Source organism: Oncorhynchus mykiss, chromosome 1 (genome assembly GCF_057628025.1).
Source record: "Oncorhynchus mykiss isolate SJ-2025 chromosome 1, ASM5762802v1, whole genome shotgun sequence".
NCBI lineage: Eukaryota > Metazoa > Chordata > Actinopteri > Salmoniformes > Salmonidae > Oncorhynchus > Oncorhynchus mykiss.
In genome coordinates, this window is record NC_143022.1 from 86508840 (window position 1) to 86524390 (window position 15551).

At 45.7% G+C, this 15551-nt stretch overlaps 1 protein-coding gene across 4 annotated transcripts in view; it reads right to left on the reverse strand.

The window, feature by feature from the left end:
• Positions 1-15551, reverse strand: part of LOC110530648 (disks large homolog 5) — a 102457-nt gene that overhangs the window by 40182 nt on the left and 46724 nt on the right. For all 4 annotated transcript variants that reach the window (XM_090242433.1, XM_090242440.1, XM_090242429.1 and 1 more), the window contains exons 9-16: positions 13017-13247; positions 6237-6421; positions 5791-5916; positions 3343-3475; positions 3026-3153; positions 2740-2915; positions 2473-2576; positions 976-1068 (exon numbers count right to left, since the gene is read on the reverse strand). In XM_090242433.1, coding sequence (XP_090098559.1) covers positions 976-1068; positions 2473-2576; positions 2740-2915; positions 3026-3153; positions 3343-3475; positions 5791-5916; positions 6237-6421; positions 13017-13247 — 1176 coding nt within the window. The remainder of the gene's footprint in view (positions 1-975; positions 1069-2472; positions 2577-2739; positions 2916-3025; positions 3154-3342; positions 3476-5790; positions 5917-6236; positions 6422-13016; positions 13248-15551) is intronic.

The window sequence follows — 15551 nt, forward strand, 5'->3', positions numbered from 1 at the left end:
CAGCAAACTGGATGCAGTTTATCAGTGCCATCCGCTTTGTTACTAAAGCACCTTATACCACCCACCACTGCGACATGTATGCTCTAGTCGGCTGGCCCTTGCTACATATTCGTCGCCAGACCCACTGGCTCCAGGTCATCTACAAGTCCATGCTAGGTAAAGCTCCGCCTTTTCTCAGTTCACTGGTCACGATGGCAACACCCACCCGTAGCACACGCTCCAGCAGGTGTATCTCACTGATCATCCCTAAAGCCAACACCTCATTTGGCCGCCTTTCCTTCCAGTTCTCTGCTGCCTGTGACTGGAACGAATTGCAAAAATCGCTGAAGTTGGAGACTTTTATCTCCCTCACCAACTTCAAACATCTGCTATCTGAGCAGCTAACCGATCGCTGCAGCTGTACTTAGTCTATCGGTAAATAGCCCACCCAATTTACCTACCTCATCCCCATACGGTTTTCATTTATTTACTTTTCGGCTCTTTTGCACACCAGTATCTCTACCTGCACATGACCATCTGATAATTTATCACTCCAGTGTTAATCTGCTAAATTGTAATTATTCGCCTACCTCCTCATGCCTTTTGCACACATTGTATATAGACTCTTTTGTTTAAATGTTTTTTTTTTAATTCTGTGTTATTGACTTGTTTATTGTTTACTCCATGTGTAACTCTGTGTTGCTGTCTGTTCACACTGCTATGCTTTATCTTGGCCAGGTCGCAGTTGTAAATGAGAACTTGTTCTCAACTAGCCTACCTGGTTAAATAAAGGTGAAATAAATCAAATAAAATAAGGTTGTTGCAGACTCAAGGATAACTAAAATGCAAGGCCAGTTTGCAGTAAAGTTTAGATTAACCTTCAAGTCAAAGCCCTATCCTAAATGAGAACGTTATGTGGCACCACACTGGCTGGAGGAGAACTTTAAGCCACTGCGTATTGAAGGAGCTTAGTACAAGGGGCTAGTTTATATTCACCTTCATGAGAGAGAGGCTTAGAGAGTCCCTACAGTTCCTAAGCAGAGTCTCGCACTCCGTCACCGACTTGTTGTCCAGAGCGATGCCGTTGATCTGGGGAAAACAGAGGACACGCTCAGAAAAACACTACTCAAACTACACCTTTCTCAAACACACGTTCTCCTAGGTTGAGAATAAACCTAACCCTAAGAGATTCTCTGCCCCCGAAGAATAGTGCTAGAGACTGCATTCTGCCTTCCTTCCTGCTGCAGCGGCTCTTCTGTCAGAAACGCAGGCCAGCGGCTCTTCTGTCAGAAACGCAGGCCAGCGGCTCTTCTGTCAGAAACGCAGGCCAGCGGCTCTTCTGTCAGAAACGCAGGCCAGCGGCTCTTCTATCAGAAACGCAGGCCAGCGGCTCTTCTATCAGAAACGCAATTTCCACATTTCAATGAGAATAGGACTGAGGCGAATTATAAAAAAAATACTGTGTAGGGGAGAGGGGCGCAGGGAGGGAAAAGAGGACATTTGGTAATAAATGCAAGCCTGAGTCTTATCTAAAAAGAGGTCAGACTAGTGAATATTTAACACTACTGTTTGAAGCAGTTTATTCCATCTGTGGGACTGACAGCTTAGTCTGAGACATTGGAGTAATGAGCATTAGTATATGCGGATTGTGCACTGACTGCATGTCGCTCTAGGGTCAGCGCGTTCAAGTCCTTTCCCTACTAACATCATTAAACATCTACCGTATATGCAAAATATAACCTGCTACATTCATTAACAACTACAAGGACATCGTATAAGATGATACACAACCATGATCGACATCTGCAGGCATCTGATCCAACGGTCGCTAATCACTAACACTGAGCAGTCATCTCCCATATCAGCTAGCCTGACTTTACTATTTAAGGTGAGAGTATCAACTGGGTGTATCCCAAATGGCACCCTAAGCCCGATATAGTGCATTACTTTTGACCTTGGCCTAATGTGCTCTGGTTAAAAACAGTGCTGCATGTAGGGAGTAATAGGGTGCACTACTGGGACACAGCCCTGGTCTGCCATTAGAGGTGAGTGGAGAGACATTAAGCCCAGTAGCTTTATTAAGCAGTAGAGCTTCACCGTCAGGATCTGGAGGATTATGCTTTCTGCTGCAGTTGGTGGATCATGATTAGAGAGCAGGTCATTCTGCTAGGTAGAGTGATGACTGGCTATGATTCTGTCTGCCACTAAGTCACTAGAGACATACATGGAACAGGGGTGAAATCAGGTGAAGGAAAAGGAGGGAGAGGTTGGAAGATAATGGATTAGAAGAACAGGAGGAGAAGAACAGGAGAAGAACAGGAGGAGTAGAGGAGTAGAACAGGAGAAGAAGAGGAGTAGAACAGGAGGAGTAGAGGAGTAGAACAGGAGGAGTAGATGTAGATGTGGGGGGAGTAGATGTGGGAGGAGTAGACGTGGGAGGAGTAGACGTGGGAGGAGGTGGAGGATGAAAAGAGGTGTAGGAGAAGGACTCACAGCGATAAGTCTGTCTCCGACTGTCAGAGATCCCTCCCTGGCAGCAGGACTCCCCTGGACCAGGGCCGTCACAAACACGCCACTCTCCAGACCTATACCGCTGTCTGGATTAGAGAGAAGGATAGAGGACAAAGATATAAAAGCCATATCCACTAGATGGAATATTTTTAAAAGGGATGCATCATAAGGCAGAGTTCAATATGGAAGGTGCCAGAACACTCATTACCAACGTTAACTCTAAATAGAGTTTGTCAAAAAAGCTGGTACCTTTGTGTCCGATTAGGTTGATGTGTATGGGGGTGACCAGCCTCCCTCCCAGAGACTTCCTCCTGCGCACCACCATGTTGATCAGTCCGCCTCCATTAAGCACTGCGTTCACCACCTGCTTCCTGTCCTTATTGGTCAAATTCACATCATTTAACTTCAACAGCCAATCGTTCACTCTGAAAAGCAGGAAGTGAAAACGTGTTATTGGAGATGAGGAAAGAACAGGTTGTGTTGAGTGATGTTAAAAGTAACAGATGGAAAAGTTTTTTTAAAATCTGAGAATTACCTTAACCTTCCATCTGCAATACTTCCTCTGTCAACCCTTGTTACAAATATTCCACAATCTCCTGGTAAATACGGATCATTTACCCCTTCTGCTATGTCAAACCCAAGTGCCTTCAAATCCATGTCATCCTGCAGGAAAACATCTAAGTTTAATACACTGGTTTTCTATACATCAGTTCAGAGACAATGTATTTACCAGGATTTGGAAATCAATTTATCAAATTATGAAATCAGTCAATCGAGACATCAATACATCCACGCATGGGCAAATAATAATTCAATTAAATCGATAAGAGTAGTTGATGTCTCTAAACTGACCCTGTCCTTCTCAAACTCCACCACCTCAGTCTCCCACTCCAGAGAGTCTGTGTCGATAGCCGAGTCATGGGAGCTGTGTGCCATCAGCTGACAGAACCTTGCCTCCTTGTCCAGCTGGCTCTCCATCTTCTCTCTGAACACAGTGACAAGACACAGGTCAGGAAGTGATATCACAAAGTATGTGAGGATGGCTGAGGGTTGTTTCGAAGCATCTGGAAGTTGGAGAATTTAGCATTTTTCAAACACCTGAAAAAGCTTTTTCCTCCAATCTAGATCTATAATCATTATGCTACCTTCTATGTAAAAAATATGTCACATTTTCCAAATATCTAAGCCTACCTCTTGATCGGTCTGTGTTCCAAATATCTAAGCCTACCTCTTGATCGGTCTGTGTTCCAAATATCTAAGCCTACCTCTTGATCGGTCTGTGTTCCAAATATCTAAGCCTACCTCTTGATCGGTCTGTGTTCCAAATATCTAAGCCTACCTCTTGATCGGTCTGTGTTCCAAATATCTAAGCCTACCTCCTGATCGGTCTGTGTTCCAAATATCTAAGCCTACCTTTTGATCGGTCTGTGTTCCAAATATCTAAGCCTACCTCTTGATCGGTCTGTGTTCCAAATATCTAAGCCTACCTCTTGATCGGTCTGTGTTCCAAATATCTAAGCCTACCTCTTGATCGGTCTGTGTTCCAAATATCTAAGCCTACCTCTTGATCGGTCTGTGTTCCAAATATCTAAGCCTACCTCTTGATCGGTCTGTGTTCCAAATATCTAAGCCTACCTCTTGATCGGTCTGTGTTCCAAATATCTAAGCCTACCTCTTGATCGGTCTGTGTTCCAAATATCTAAGCCTACCTCTTGATCGGTCTGTGTCCTCCTGACTGGTGGTTCTTTATTAAACAAACTACATTTGCTTCTCTGGTAAAATCTAGGTAACACATTCAAAAGAAAGTGAGACTTACTCAGCAAATTTAGTTATTGCTCATTTTTCTAAAGTCTACCAACCTTGCCAGCAGGCATGCCAGCTAAGATTGAGTAGCTATCTTGTCTAAACTAACTTGATTGATAGCCTGAAATTGGTTCTTGGTAGCTAGTTATGAAGTTGGGAAAATATGTGGGCTAGATAAAGCCAACTTTAGAAAATTGCTAGGTGGCTAGTAGCACTACAAAAAAAAAACAGGACAAGTCTGAGGGGGCAAGTGCCCCTGTGCCTCCTATGGGCATGACGCCTCTGCACACAAGTCATGAAGTGACATCCCACCCAGAGCTGGCTAACATTAGCCACTAGCCATGCAAAACGAGTGTTGGCAGTGGTGAGCTGCAATCACGAGGAGGTGTGATATGAACAACCAATCAGATTACCCACATGATCTCTGTGTAGTAGGCTACCAGAGTTTTTCAACCTTTGCTTAGTATTAGCGCGCTAAAGTAGCTAGCTGACTGTGCTGTTGTGATAATTTCCATCTACTTGGAGCCTTCCTCCCAATCCCTCTGAAGGGTATCGCTCCTTGGCCCTTCTTTGGTAGCCAACTCAGCTGTCAATCGGTAAGTCTCTGCTCTCTCTTTTTGTGTGTGTTCTGTAGGTTCCTGCCTGTGCTAGACTAGTTGGTGTTGTACTCTGGCCTACTACTTAGCCATGTTGACCATGGTTGGTTGGCTAGCTAGCTAGCTAGCTAGCGTCTGCAGGCTGACGGGGCTAGCGTCTGCAGGCTGACGGGGCTAGCGTCTGCAGGCTGACGGGGCTAGCGTCTGCAGGCTGACGGGGCTAGCGTCTGCAGGCTGACGGGGCTAGCGTCTGCAGGCTGACGGGGCTAGCGTCTGCAGGCTGACGGGGCTAGCGTCTGCAGGCTAACGGGGCTAGCGTCTGCAGGCTAACGGGGCTAGCGTCTGCAGGCTAGCATCTGCAGGCTAGCGTCTGCAGGAATTCTGATCGGAAAATAGAAAAGTGAGGTGTAACTTTGCGTAGGGGATTTTGATGCGTATAATAACGCAAATCCATACATTCATTGTAGTTGCGTTTATGCTACCTACCATTTAAAGATGCTGCAAGTCCAGCAAGTCAAAAAAGCGGTAGCAAGATCATATTCTGCAGTGTGTAAAAGAAAGTTAGAAGGAGAAACTGGCCTACGGTGGCTGACTGTCACTAAGATACATTATGTCCTTATGAGGCAGGCCTAGAGGGGCTCGTTGACTTGAAAGTCTAAATTTTACTATTTTCTTCTTCGTCACAAGGAAGGAGGTCGACCTCTCAAAGTCACAAGAAACTGAAAGAATTTAAAATGACAGTCACACACTGACCAGTAGAGGGACATGTTCACATCAATACAGAGGGGATGAGAAAGTTGAAAGTGCTTGTGTGTGTGTGTGTGTGTGTGTGTGTGTGTGTGTGTGTGTGTGTGTGTGTGTGTGTGTGTGTGTGTGTGTGTATAAAGACTCAGGGACTCACTTGAATTCTTTCAGTTCCCGTGACGAGTCGTTCTTCTGCTTCCTCATGTCGTCAAGGTTACGCAGGGCGTCGGCCAGATCGCTGACTGCCCGGTCCCTCTCCCTACGCAGGTTATCACACAGCGTCCTGGTGGGGCAGGATATGACATCGTCAAGCATCAGCACAGTTTAGTCTGTTAATATTCCTTGCTGCCTTCTCAAAACGCATTGGGGAAGATCCGAGGTCCCCCTCTCTGATCATTTACTCCAATGCGTTTTCAGAAGGGGGCAAGGAGAGAAGATACAAGGAAATGAATAAAGACTAATTAAGAGCGAGTCTACCCCACCTTTTCTTTTCCCTCTCTCCATCCTCCCTTCTCTCTCTCCCCTGTACTCACCGTATGCTCTCTCTCTCTGCCACTATTTTCCCTCTCTCCATCCTCCCTTCTCTCTCTCCCCTGTACTCACCGTATGCTCTCTCTCTCTGCCACTATTTTGTCTCTCTCCTGGAAGGCCCAGTCACGTCGACACTTGGCCACCTCAGCCTCCTGCGTGGCCTCTTTCAGCTCCTGGGACATGGCCTCATACTGCTTCCTCAACACCTCCATCTCCTTGTTGACACGCTCTATGTCCAGGGTGGCAGAATCTTGTTTCTGTCACACACACAGGAGACACGCACACACACACAGGAGACGCGGACACACACACAGGAGACACGGACACACACACAGGAGACACGGACACACACACAGGAGACACGGACACACATGAGACGCGGACACAAGAGAAAAGCGGACACAAGAGAAAAGCGGACACACAGGAGACACAGTTAGTCAGTCACTTTCAGTACATGCAACAAATTTCCAGAAACTTTCCAAAGGTTCCCAGGTTTCTCAGTAATCCCAGTTGGAGAATTCCCACAATCAGTAGGAAATAACCAGAGAGGAAATCCTCCAGCTGGTATTTCTAACACAATATTTTAAAGGTGAACTCAGCAAATCGACGTAGATATAGAAATTAAATAGCATAGTGGGTCAATTTAGAGGGTTGAAGCGAGGCTCAACTTCTCCGTCGTTTTTCCTGGCGTCCACGCTGTGACAGCATGACGCGAACATGTGCAGATACTGTGTGAGAGCGAAGTCTTGCATCTCGCTCATCTTAATATCTCCAGTGCTGCTCGTGGCAATGTCATTTTGCTGAGTCGGCATCCTGACTTTTTAAAAATGTATTTTACCTTTATTTAACTAGGCAAGTCAGTTATGAACAAATTCTTATTTTCAATGAAGGCCTAGGAACAGTGCCTTGTTCAGGGGCAGAACGACAGATTTGTGCTTATTACTGCAATGTCGGAACTAGAAGCATTTCGCTACACTCGCATTAACATCTGCTAACCATGTGCATGTGACAAATAAAATTTGATTTGATTTGATGAAGTGACAGCTCCCATCCACAGGTCAGACACATGATGAAGTGACAGCTCCCATCCACAGGTCAGACACATGATGAAGTGACAGCTCCCATCCACAGGTCAGACACATGATGAAGTGACAGCTACCATCCACAGGTCAGACACATGATGAAGTGACAGCTGCCAGCTCGGGGATTTGATCTTGCAACCTTTCGGTTACTAGTCCAACGCTCTAACCACTAGGCTACGCTGCCGCAGTGTAAACCGTAGTAGGAGGGCCATCTAGTGGTCTGAACAGGGAAGTTTCAGCAGCAGCATTAATCTAGGGGACTAAATCTGTTTTAGGGTCATTCCACTGATATAATCCAATGGTTGACAGTTTATGGGATACTCCAAGCTCCATCATGTGTCTGACCTGAGGATGGGAGCTGTCACTTCATCATGTGTCTGACCTGTGGATGGGAGCTGTCACTTCATCATGTGTCTGACCTGTGGATGGGAGCTGTCACTTCATCATGTGTCTGACCTGTGGATGGGAGCTGTCACTTCATCATGTGTCTGACCTGTGGATGGGAGCTGTCACTTCATCATGTGTCTGACCTGTGTCTGGGAGCTGTCACTTCATCATGTGTCTGACCTGTGTCTGGGAGCTGTCACTTCATCATGTGTCTGACCTGTGTCTGGGAGCTGTCACTTCATCATGTGTCTGACCTGTGGATGGGAGCTGTCACTTCATCATGTGTCTGACCTGTGGATGGGAGCTGTCACTTCATCATGTGTCTGACCTGTGGATGGGAGCTGTCACTTCATCATGTGTCTGACCTGTGGATGGGAGCTGTCACTTCATCATGTGTCTGACCTGTGGATGGGAGCTGTCACTTCATCATGTGTCTGACCTGTGGATGGGAGCTGTCACTTCATCATGTGTCTGACCTGTGGATGGGAGCTGTCACTTCATCATGTGTCTGACCTGTGGATGGGAGCTGTCACTTCATAATGTGTCTGACCTGTGGATGGGAGCTGTCACTTCATCATGTGTCTGACCTGTGGATGGGAGCTGTCACTTCATCATGTGTCTGACCTGTGGATGGGAGCTGTCACTTCATCATGTGTCTGACCTGTGGATGGGAGCTGTCACTTCATCATGTGTCTGACCTGTGGATGGGAGCTGTCACTTCATCATGTGTCTAACCTGTGGATGGGAGCTGTCACTTCATCATGTGTCTGACCTGTGGATGGGAGCTGTCACTTCATCATGTGTCTAACCTGTGGATGGGAGCTGTCACTTCATCATGTGTCTAACCTGTGGATGGGAGCTGTCACTTCATGTGTCTGACCTGTGGATGGGAGCTGTCACTTCATGTGTCTGACCTGTGGATGGGAGCTGTCACTTCATCATGTGTCTGACCTGTGGATGGGATCTGTCACTTCATCATGTGTCTGACCTGTGGATGGGAGCTGTCACTTCATCATGTGTCTGACCTGTGGATGGGAGCTGTCACTTCATCATGTGTCTGACCTGTGGATGGGAGCTGTCACTTCATCATGTGTCTAATCTGTGGATGGGAGCTGTCACTTCATCATGTGTCTGACCTGTGGATGGGAGCTGTCACTTCATCATGTGTCTGACCTGTGTCTGGGAGCTGTCACTTCATCATGTGTCTGACCTGTGGATGGGAGCTGTCACTTCATCATGTGTCTAACCTGTGGATGGGAGCTGTCACTTCATCATGTGTCTGACCTGTGGATGGGAGCTGTCACTTCATCATGTGTCTAACCTGTGGATGGGAGCTGTCACTTCATCATGTGTCTAACCTGTGGATGGGAGCTGTCACTTCATCATGTGTCTAACCTGTGGATGGGAGCTGTCACTTCATGTGTCTGACCTGTGGATGGGAGCTGTCACTTCATGTGTCTGACCTGTGGATGGGAGCTGTCACTTCATCATGTGTCTGACCTGTGGATGGGATCTGTCACTTCATCATGTGTCTGACCTGTGGATGGGAGCTGTCACTTCATCATGTGTCTGACCTGTGGATGGGAGCTGTCACTTCATCATGTGTCTGACCTGTGGATGGGAGCTGTCACTTCATCATGTGTCTGACCTGTGTCTGGGAGCTGTCACTTTATCATGTGTCTGACCTGTGGATGGGAGCTGTTACTTCATCATGTGTCTGACCTGTGGATGGGAGCTGTCACTTCATCATGTGTCTGACCTGTGGATGGGAGCTGTCACTTCATCATGTGTCTGACCTGTGGCTGGGAGCTGTCACTTCATCATGTGTCTGACCTGTGGATGGGAGCTGTCACTTCATCATGTGTCTAACCTGTGGATGGGAGCTGTCACTTCATCATGTGTCTGACCTGTGGATGGGAGCTGTCACTTCATCATGTGTCTGACCTGTGGATGGGAGCTGTCACTTCATCATGTGTCTGACCTGTGTCTGGGAGCTGTCACTTCATCATGTGTCTGACCTGTGGATGGGAGCTGTCACTTCATCATGTGTCTGACCTGTGGATGGGAGCTGTCACTTCATCATGTGTCTGACCTGTGGATGGGAGCTGTCACTTCATCATGTGTCTGACCTGTGGATGGGAGCTGTCACTTCATCATGTGTCTGACCTGTGGATGGGAGCTGTCACTTCATCATGTGTCTGACCTGTGTCTGGGAGCTGTCACTCCATCATGTGTCTGACCTGTGGATGGGAGCTGTCACTTCATCATGTGTCTGACCTGTGGATGGGAGCTGTCACTTCATCATGTGTCTGACCTGTGGATGGGAGCTGTCACTTCATCATGTGTCTGACCTGTGGATGGGAGCTGTCACTTCATCATGTGTCTAACCTGTGGATGGGAGCTGTCACTTCATCATGTGTCTGACCTGTGGATGGGAGCTGTCACTTCATCATGTGTCTGACCTGTGGATGGGAGCTGTCACTTCATCATGCGTCTGACCTGTGGATGGGAGCTGTCACTTCATCATGTGTCTAACCTGTGGATGGGAGCTGTTACTTTATCATGTGTCTGACCTGTGGCTGGGAGCTGTCACTTCATCATGTGTCTGACCTGTGGATGGGAGCTGTCACTTCATCATGTGTCTGACCTGTGGATGGGAGCTGTCACTTCATCATGTGTCTGACCTGTGGATGGGGAGCTGTCACTTCATCATGTGTCTGACCTGTGTCTGGGAGCTGTCACTTCATCATGTGTCTGACCTGTGGATGGGAGCTGTCACTTCATGATGTGTCTAACCTGTGGATGGGAGCTGTCACTTCATCATGTGTCTGACCTGTGGATGGGAGCTGTCACTTCATCATGTGTCTGACCTGTGGATGGGAGCTGTCACTTCATCATGTGTCTGACCTGTGTCTGGGAGCTGTCACTTCATCATGTGTCTGACCTGTGGATGGGAGCTGTCACTTCATCATGTGTCTAACCTGTGGATGGGAGCTGTCACTTTATCATGTGTCTGACCTGTGGATGGGAGCTGTCACTTCATCATGTGTCTGACCTGTGGGTGGGAGCTGTCACTTCATTTGTCTGACCTGTGGATGGGAGCTGTCACTTCATCATGTGTCTGACCTGTGGATGGGAGCTGTCACTTCATCATGTGTCTGACCTGTGGCTGGGAGCTGTCACTTCATTTGTCTGACCTGTGGATGGGAGCTGTCACTTCATCATGTGTCTGACCTGTGTCTGGGAGCTGTCACTTCATCATGTGTCTGACCTGTGGATGGGAGCTGTCACTTCATTTGTCTGACCTGTGGATGGGAGCTGTCACTTCATCATGTGTCTGACCTGTGGATGGGAGCTGTCACTTCATCATGTGTCTGACCTGTGGATGGGAGCTGTCACTTCATCATGTGTCTGACCTGTGGATGGGAGCTGTCACTTCATCATGTGTCTGACCTGTGGATGGGAGCTGTCACTTCATCATGTGTCTGACCTGTGGATGGGAGCTGTCACTTCATCATGTGTCTGACCTGTGGGTGGGAGCTGTCACTTCATCATGTGTCTGACCTGTGGATGGGAGCTGTCACTTCATCATGTGTCTGACCTGTGGATGGGAGCTGTCATTTCATCATGTGTCTGACCTGTGTCTGGGAGCTGTTACTTTTTGACAGACAACAGGGATGGTGTTGAGAACTGGGTAGATTGTATTTTTTTTCTTTATTAAAATTGACGGTGTTTAGGAAAACATGTGTGTGTGTGTGTGTGTGTGTGTGTGTGTGTACACAAGAAAAATTATAAGAACCTTTTGGAAATACCTGGATTTCTGCATAAATTGATCATAAAAGTTGATCTGATCTTCGTCTAGGTCACAACAATAGACTAAACAGTCCACTTAAACCAATAAACAATGTCCATGTCTTTATTGAACACACTATGTAAACATAGGGTGGGAAAGTACTGTATGTCAACCCTTGGATTTAATAACTGGTTGACCCTCCTTTGGCAGCAATAACCGCAAACAAACGTTTTCTGTAGTTGCGGATCAGACCTGCACAATGGTCAGGATGAATTTTGGACCATTCCTCTTTACAAAACTGTTTCAGTTCAGCAATATTCTTGGGATGTCTTGTGTGAACTTCTCTGTTGAGAAGTGCCACAGCATCTCAATTGGGTTAAGGTCAGGGCTCTGACTGGGCCACTCCAGAAGGCATATTTTCTTCTGTTGAAGCCATTCTGTTGTTCATTTACTTCAGTGTTTTGGGTCGTTTTCCTGTTGCATCACCCAACTTCTGTTGAGCTTCAATTGGCAGACAGCTAGCCTAACATTCTCCTGCAAAACAATCCCGGGATACGGGCTTTCTAGGCAGAGTTACAAAGAAAAAGCCATCTCTCAGACTGGCCAATAAAAAGAAAAGATTAAGAGTGGCAAAAGAAGACACTGGACAGAGGAACTCTGCCTAGAAGGCCAGCATCCCGGAGTTGCCTCTTCACTGTTGACGTTGAGACTGGTGTTTTGCGGGTACTATTTAATGAAGCTGCCAGTTGAGGACTTGAGAGGCGTCTTTCTCAAACTAGACATTCTAATGTAATTGTTCTCTTGCTCAGTTGTGCACCAGGGCCTCCCACTCTTTCTATTCTGGTTAGAGCCCGTTTGCACTGTTCTGTGAAGGGAGTAGTACACATCGTAGTACGAGATCTTCAGTTTCTTGGCAATTTCTCGCATGGAATAGCCTTCATTTCTCAGAACAAGAAGACTGAGTTTCAGAGGGAAGTTATTCGTTTCTAGCCATTTTGAGCCTGTAATCGAACCCACAAATGCTGATGCTCCAGATACTCAACTAGTCTAAAGGACAGTTTTATTGCTTCTTTAATCAGGACAACAGTTTTCAGCTGTGCTAACATAATTGCAAAAGCATTTTCTAATGATCAATTAGCCTTTTAAAATGATAAACTTGGATTTGCTAACACAACGTGCCATTGGAACACAGGAGTGATGGTTGCTGATAAATGGGCCTCTGTAGATATTCCATAAAAAAATCTGCCGTTTCCAGCTACAATAGTCATTTACAACATTAACAATGTCTACACTGTATTTCGGATCAATTTGATGTTATTTTAATGGACACCTTTTTTTGCAAAAACAAGGACATTTCTAAGTTACCCCAAACTTTTGAACGGTAGTGTATATTTATTTTGAAATACAGGTGTATTCTATCTGTAAGGTGTATGTGTGTTGTTCCCAGGTGCGAGTGTGTTGTTCCCAGGTGCGAGTGTGTTGTTCCCAGGTGCGAGTGTGATTCCTGTCTAGCAAGGTAATACTCTCGCAGTAGCTGATCTCCATGTATGACAACCTTTGTCCTCTCTCTAATACAGGTGTGTGTGTTACCTGTCTAGCCTGGTAGTATTCTCTCAGTAGCTGTTCTTTCTGTATGATAGCCTCTGTCCTCTCCTTGCGGGCCACGTCTCTCTCCTCCCGGACCGTCTCAATGTCTTTACAGGCCTGGTTCAACTCCTTCTGGGCCTCAGCCTTGTCCTTCACCTCGTGGCAGTACTTCTCCAACAGCTCATTCCTCTCACAGATTACTCTGTCCCGGTCCACCAACGATGAGTTCAGCTCCTAAAAACAAACATTTCAATCAGATTTAACGCCATAACACAATCACAACATCTCTTGGTTGATCCGGCAGCGACAAATTAAGCTAATTGGCAGTGGTCTGAGAGCCTTGTAACCAACAAAGTGTTAAACAAATCAAAATCCTTAAAATAGCCACTGTAAGAATATGTTTAATGTAAATGCACAACGCAGAGGACTAGAATTAATGATCAATGGAAAGTGTTTTTTGGTAATAGTGCATCAATGGAAATAGTTGGTTTTCAGTTCAACATCTGTTCGTAATGTCAGTCCTTAACTCATAGCTACTTGTGGCACGTTCTCATTGGTCCAACCTGAAATAAGATACTTGTTATTTGGCCATTGGCCCAGTTTTATTGCAAGGAATTCTAATTGGTCAACCACAGGCTAGGGCTGGGTTATAAACTACATCCTGTGCCTTTGTTCTGTGGAGAAACACTGAGGCCAGGGAAGCATGTACACCCACATCCCTGCATGATTTGTCCCACTTTGAATAGGAATAAACATATTTCCCTCTCCCTGATTTGTTTTGGGGTCTGTGTTATTGAAGAATAACATCAACTGCTAACATTTGGTGCCGTGACCCGAAATGAATTGGTCTAAACAACAACAAGAAAAACTAAACTGTGTGTTGATCCAGAAGAAAGGGGAGTCAACTCTTAATCTCCTGATTGATGGCATAGGTGCTGGGTAAGTCAAGACCAATATAATTTAAAAAATATATAATTTTAAATCTGGTTAAAATTAGTGCATACAATGAGTGATACGTATCTGTGATGTATAAGGTTCAAGTCCTTTGTTCTCTATAGAGTCCTTTCTTTTTGTGAAACCTTCTTGTTAGAAGAAGTGAGCTGTGAGCTGCTAGTTGAGTAGCAATTTTTACATGGGTGGTTAATGTAATCCTTCAACAAGCTTTTTGAAGTGAACATAAGTTATGGGTAGCCAGGCCCTACAGAAACGTGTTCCAGAAGAAGTTTTGTGTTCTAGAAGAGGTTTGAGTCCTTGAAAGGGGTTAAATAAATAATTTCATTTTTATTTCACCTTTATTTAACCAGGTAGGCCAGTTGAGAACAAGTTCTCATTTACAACTGCGACCTGGCCAATATAAAGCAAAGCAGTGCGACACAAACAACAACAGAGTTACACATGGGATAAACAAACATACAGTCAATAACATAATAGAAAATCTGTATATGGTGTGTGCAGATGAAGTAAGGAGGTAAGGCAATAAATAGGCCATAGGGTCAAAGTAATTACAATTTAGCAATTAACACGGGAGTGATAGATGTGCAGATGAGGATGTGCAAGTAGAAATACCTGTGTGCAAAAGAGTAGAAAAAAACTTTTAAAAAAAATATGGGGATGAGGTAGGTAGTTGGTTGGATGGGCTATTTACAGATTGGTGGGCGGAGATGGGAGGGTAATCAGTGCTGATGGGGCACACCTGTGACAGCTCAGCTGTGGCATAAAACCACTGGTTCCCCATTCAGCAAGAGATTCCTCTCCATGCATTTGGTTGTTTCGTTGTGGCTTTGGCAGTTGACACCCAATTTACTGACCATCATGCCTCACCTGATTACTGTGTTTACTTTATTTATGGGATAAATTCCTTTTGTTATTCCTTTACTGTGTGTGGTTTCCCATTACTTGTTACAATCTTGTGCCAGGCAACAAGTGGGGGCTCATCTGGGACCTCTGGAGTTACTCCCTGGAATTGCATTTGTTTAGTAGCATTTTCTAACTGGTTAATGTGTTATTTCAAAGTAAAGTGCTTTTTCATTATTGTTTGGCTAACCCTTTATCTATGGGGTTGTGTTGTGGGCACTACTTTGATTGGAAGTTATATACTAAGGTACAAAGTATGTGACAATTGGATACTGCCAGTTGCTACTTTCTTTGGTTACACACCTGTGGTTGGTGTGGAAGTAGTGTTGGTTTGTGCTGCAGTTGAGAGAGGATCACAGTTTACATCCCCTGTTCCGGTTGGAGATCCTGCTTTGCTCATCGTTGGGACATCAGGTTAGTGTTTGTGCTGTGTTAGCAGTGCACGTACCACCTGGACTGGTCTTCTCCCCTGGTACATTTAGTGACATTATGATATGTTGGACAGTGTTAGCTCTTTGTTACTTTTGTTTGGCGACCGTGGCTGGAGCAGTTGTCTCGGGAGCACATTCGTGGCTCAGAGGGGTAACCAGCTTGCTGGGAGCTTTTTCTGTGACTGCAGGCTAAAGTACATAAATACCCACCGCCAGTAACTGCATGAAGACTAGGGTTAAGATAGTAATAGGT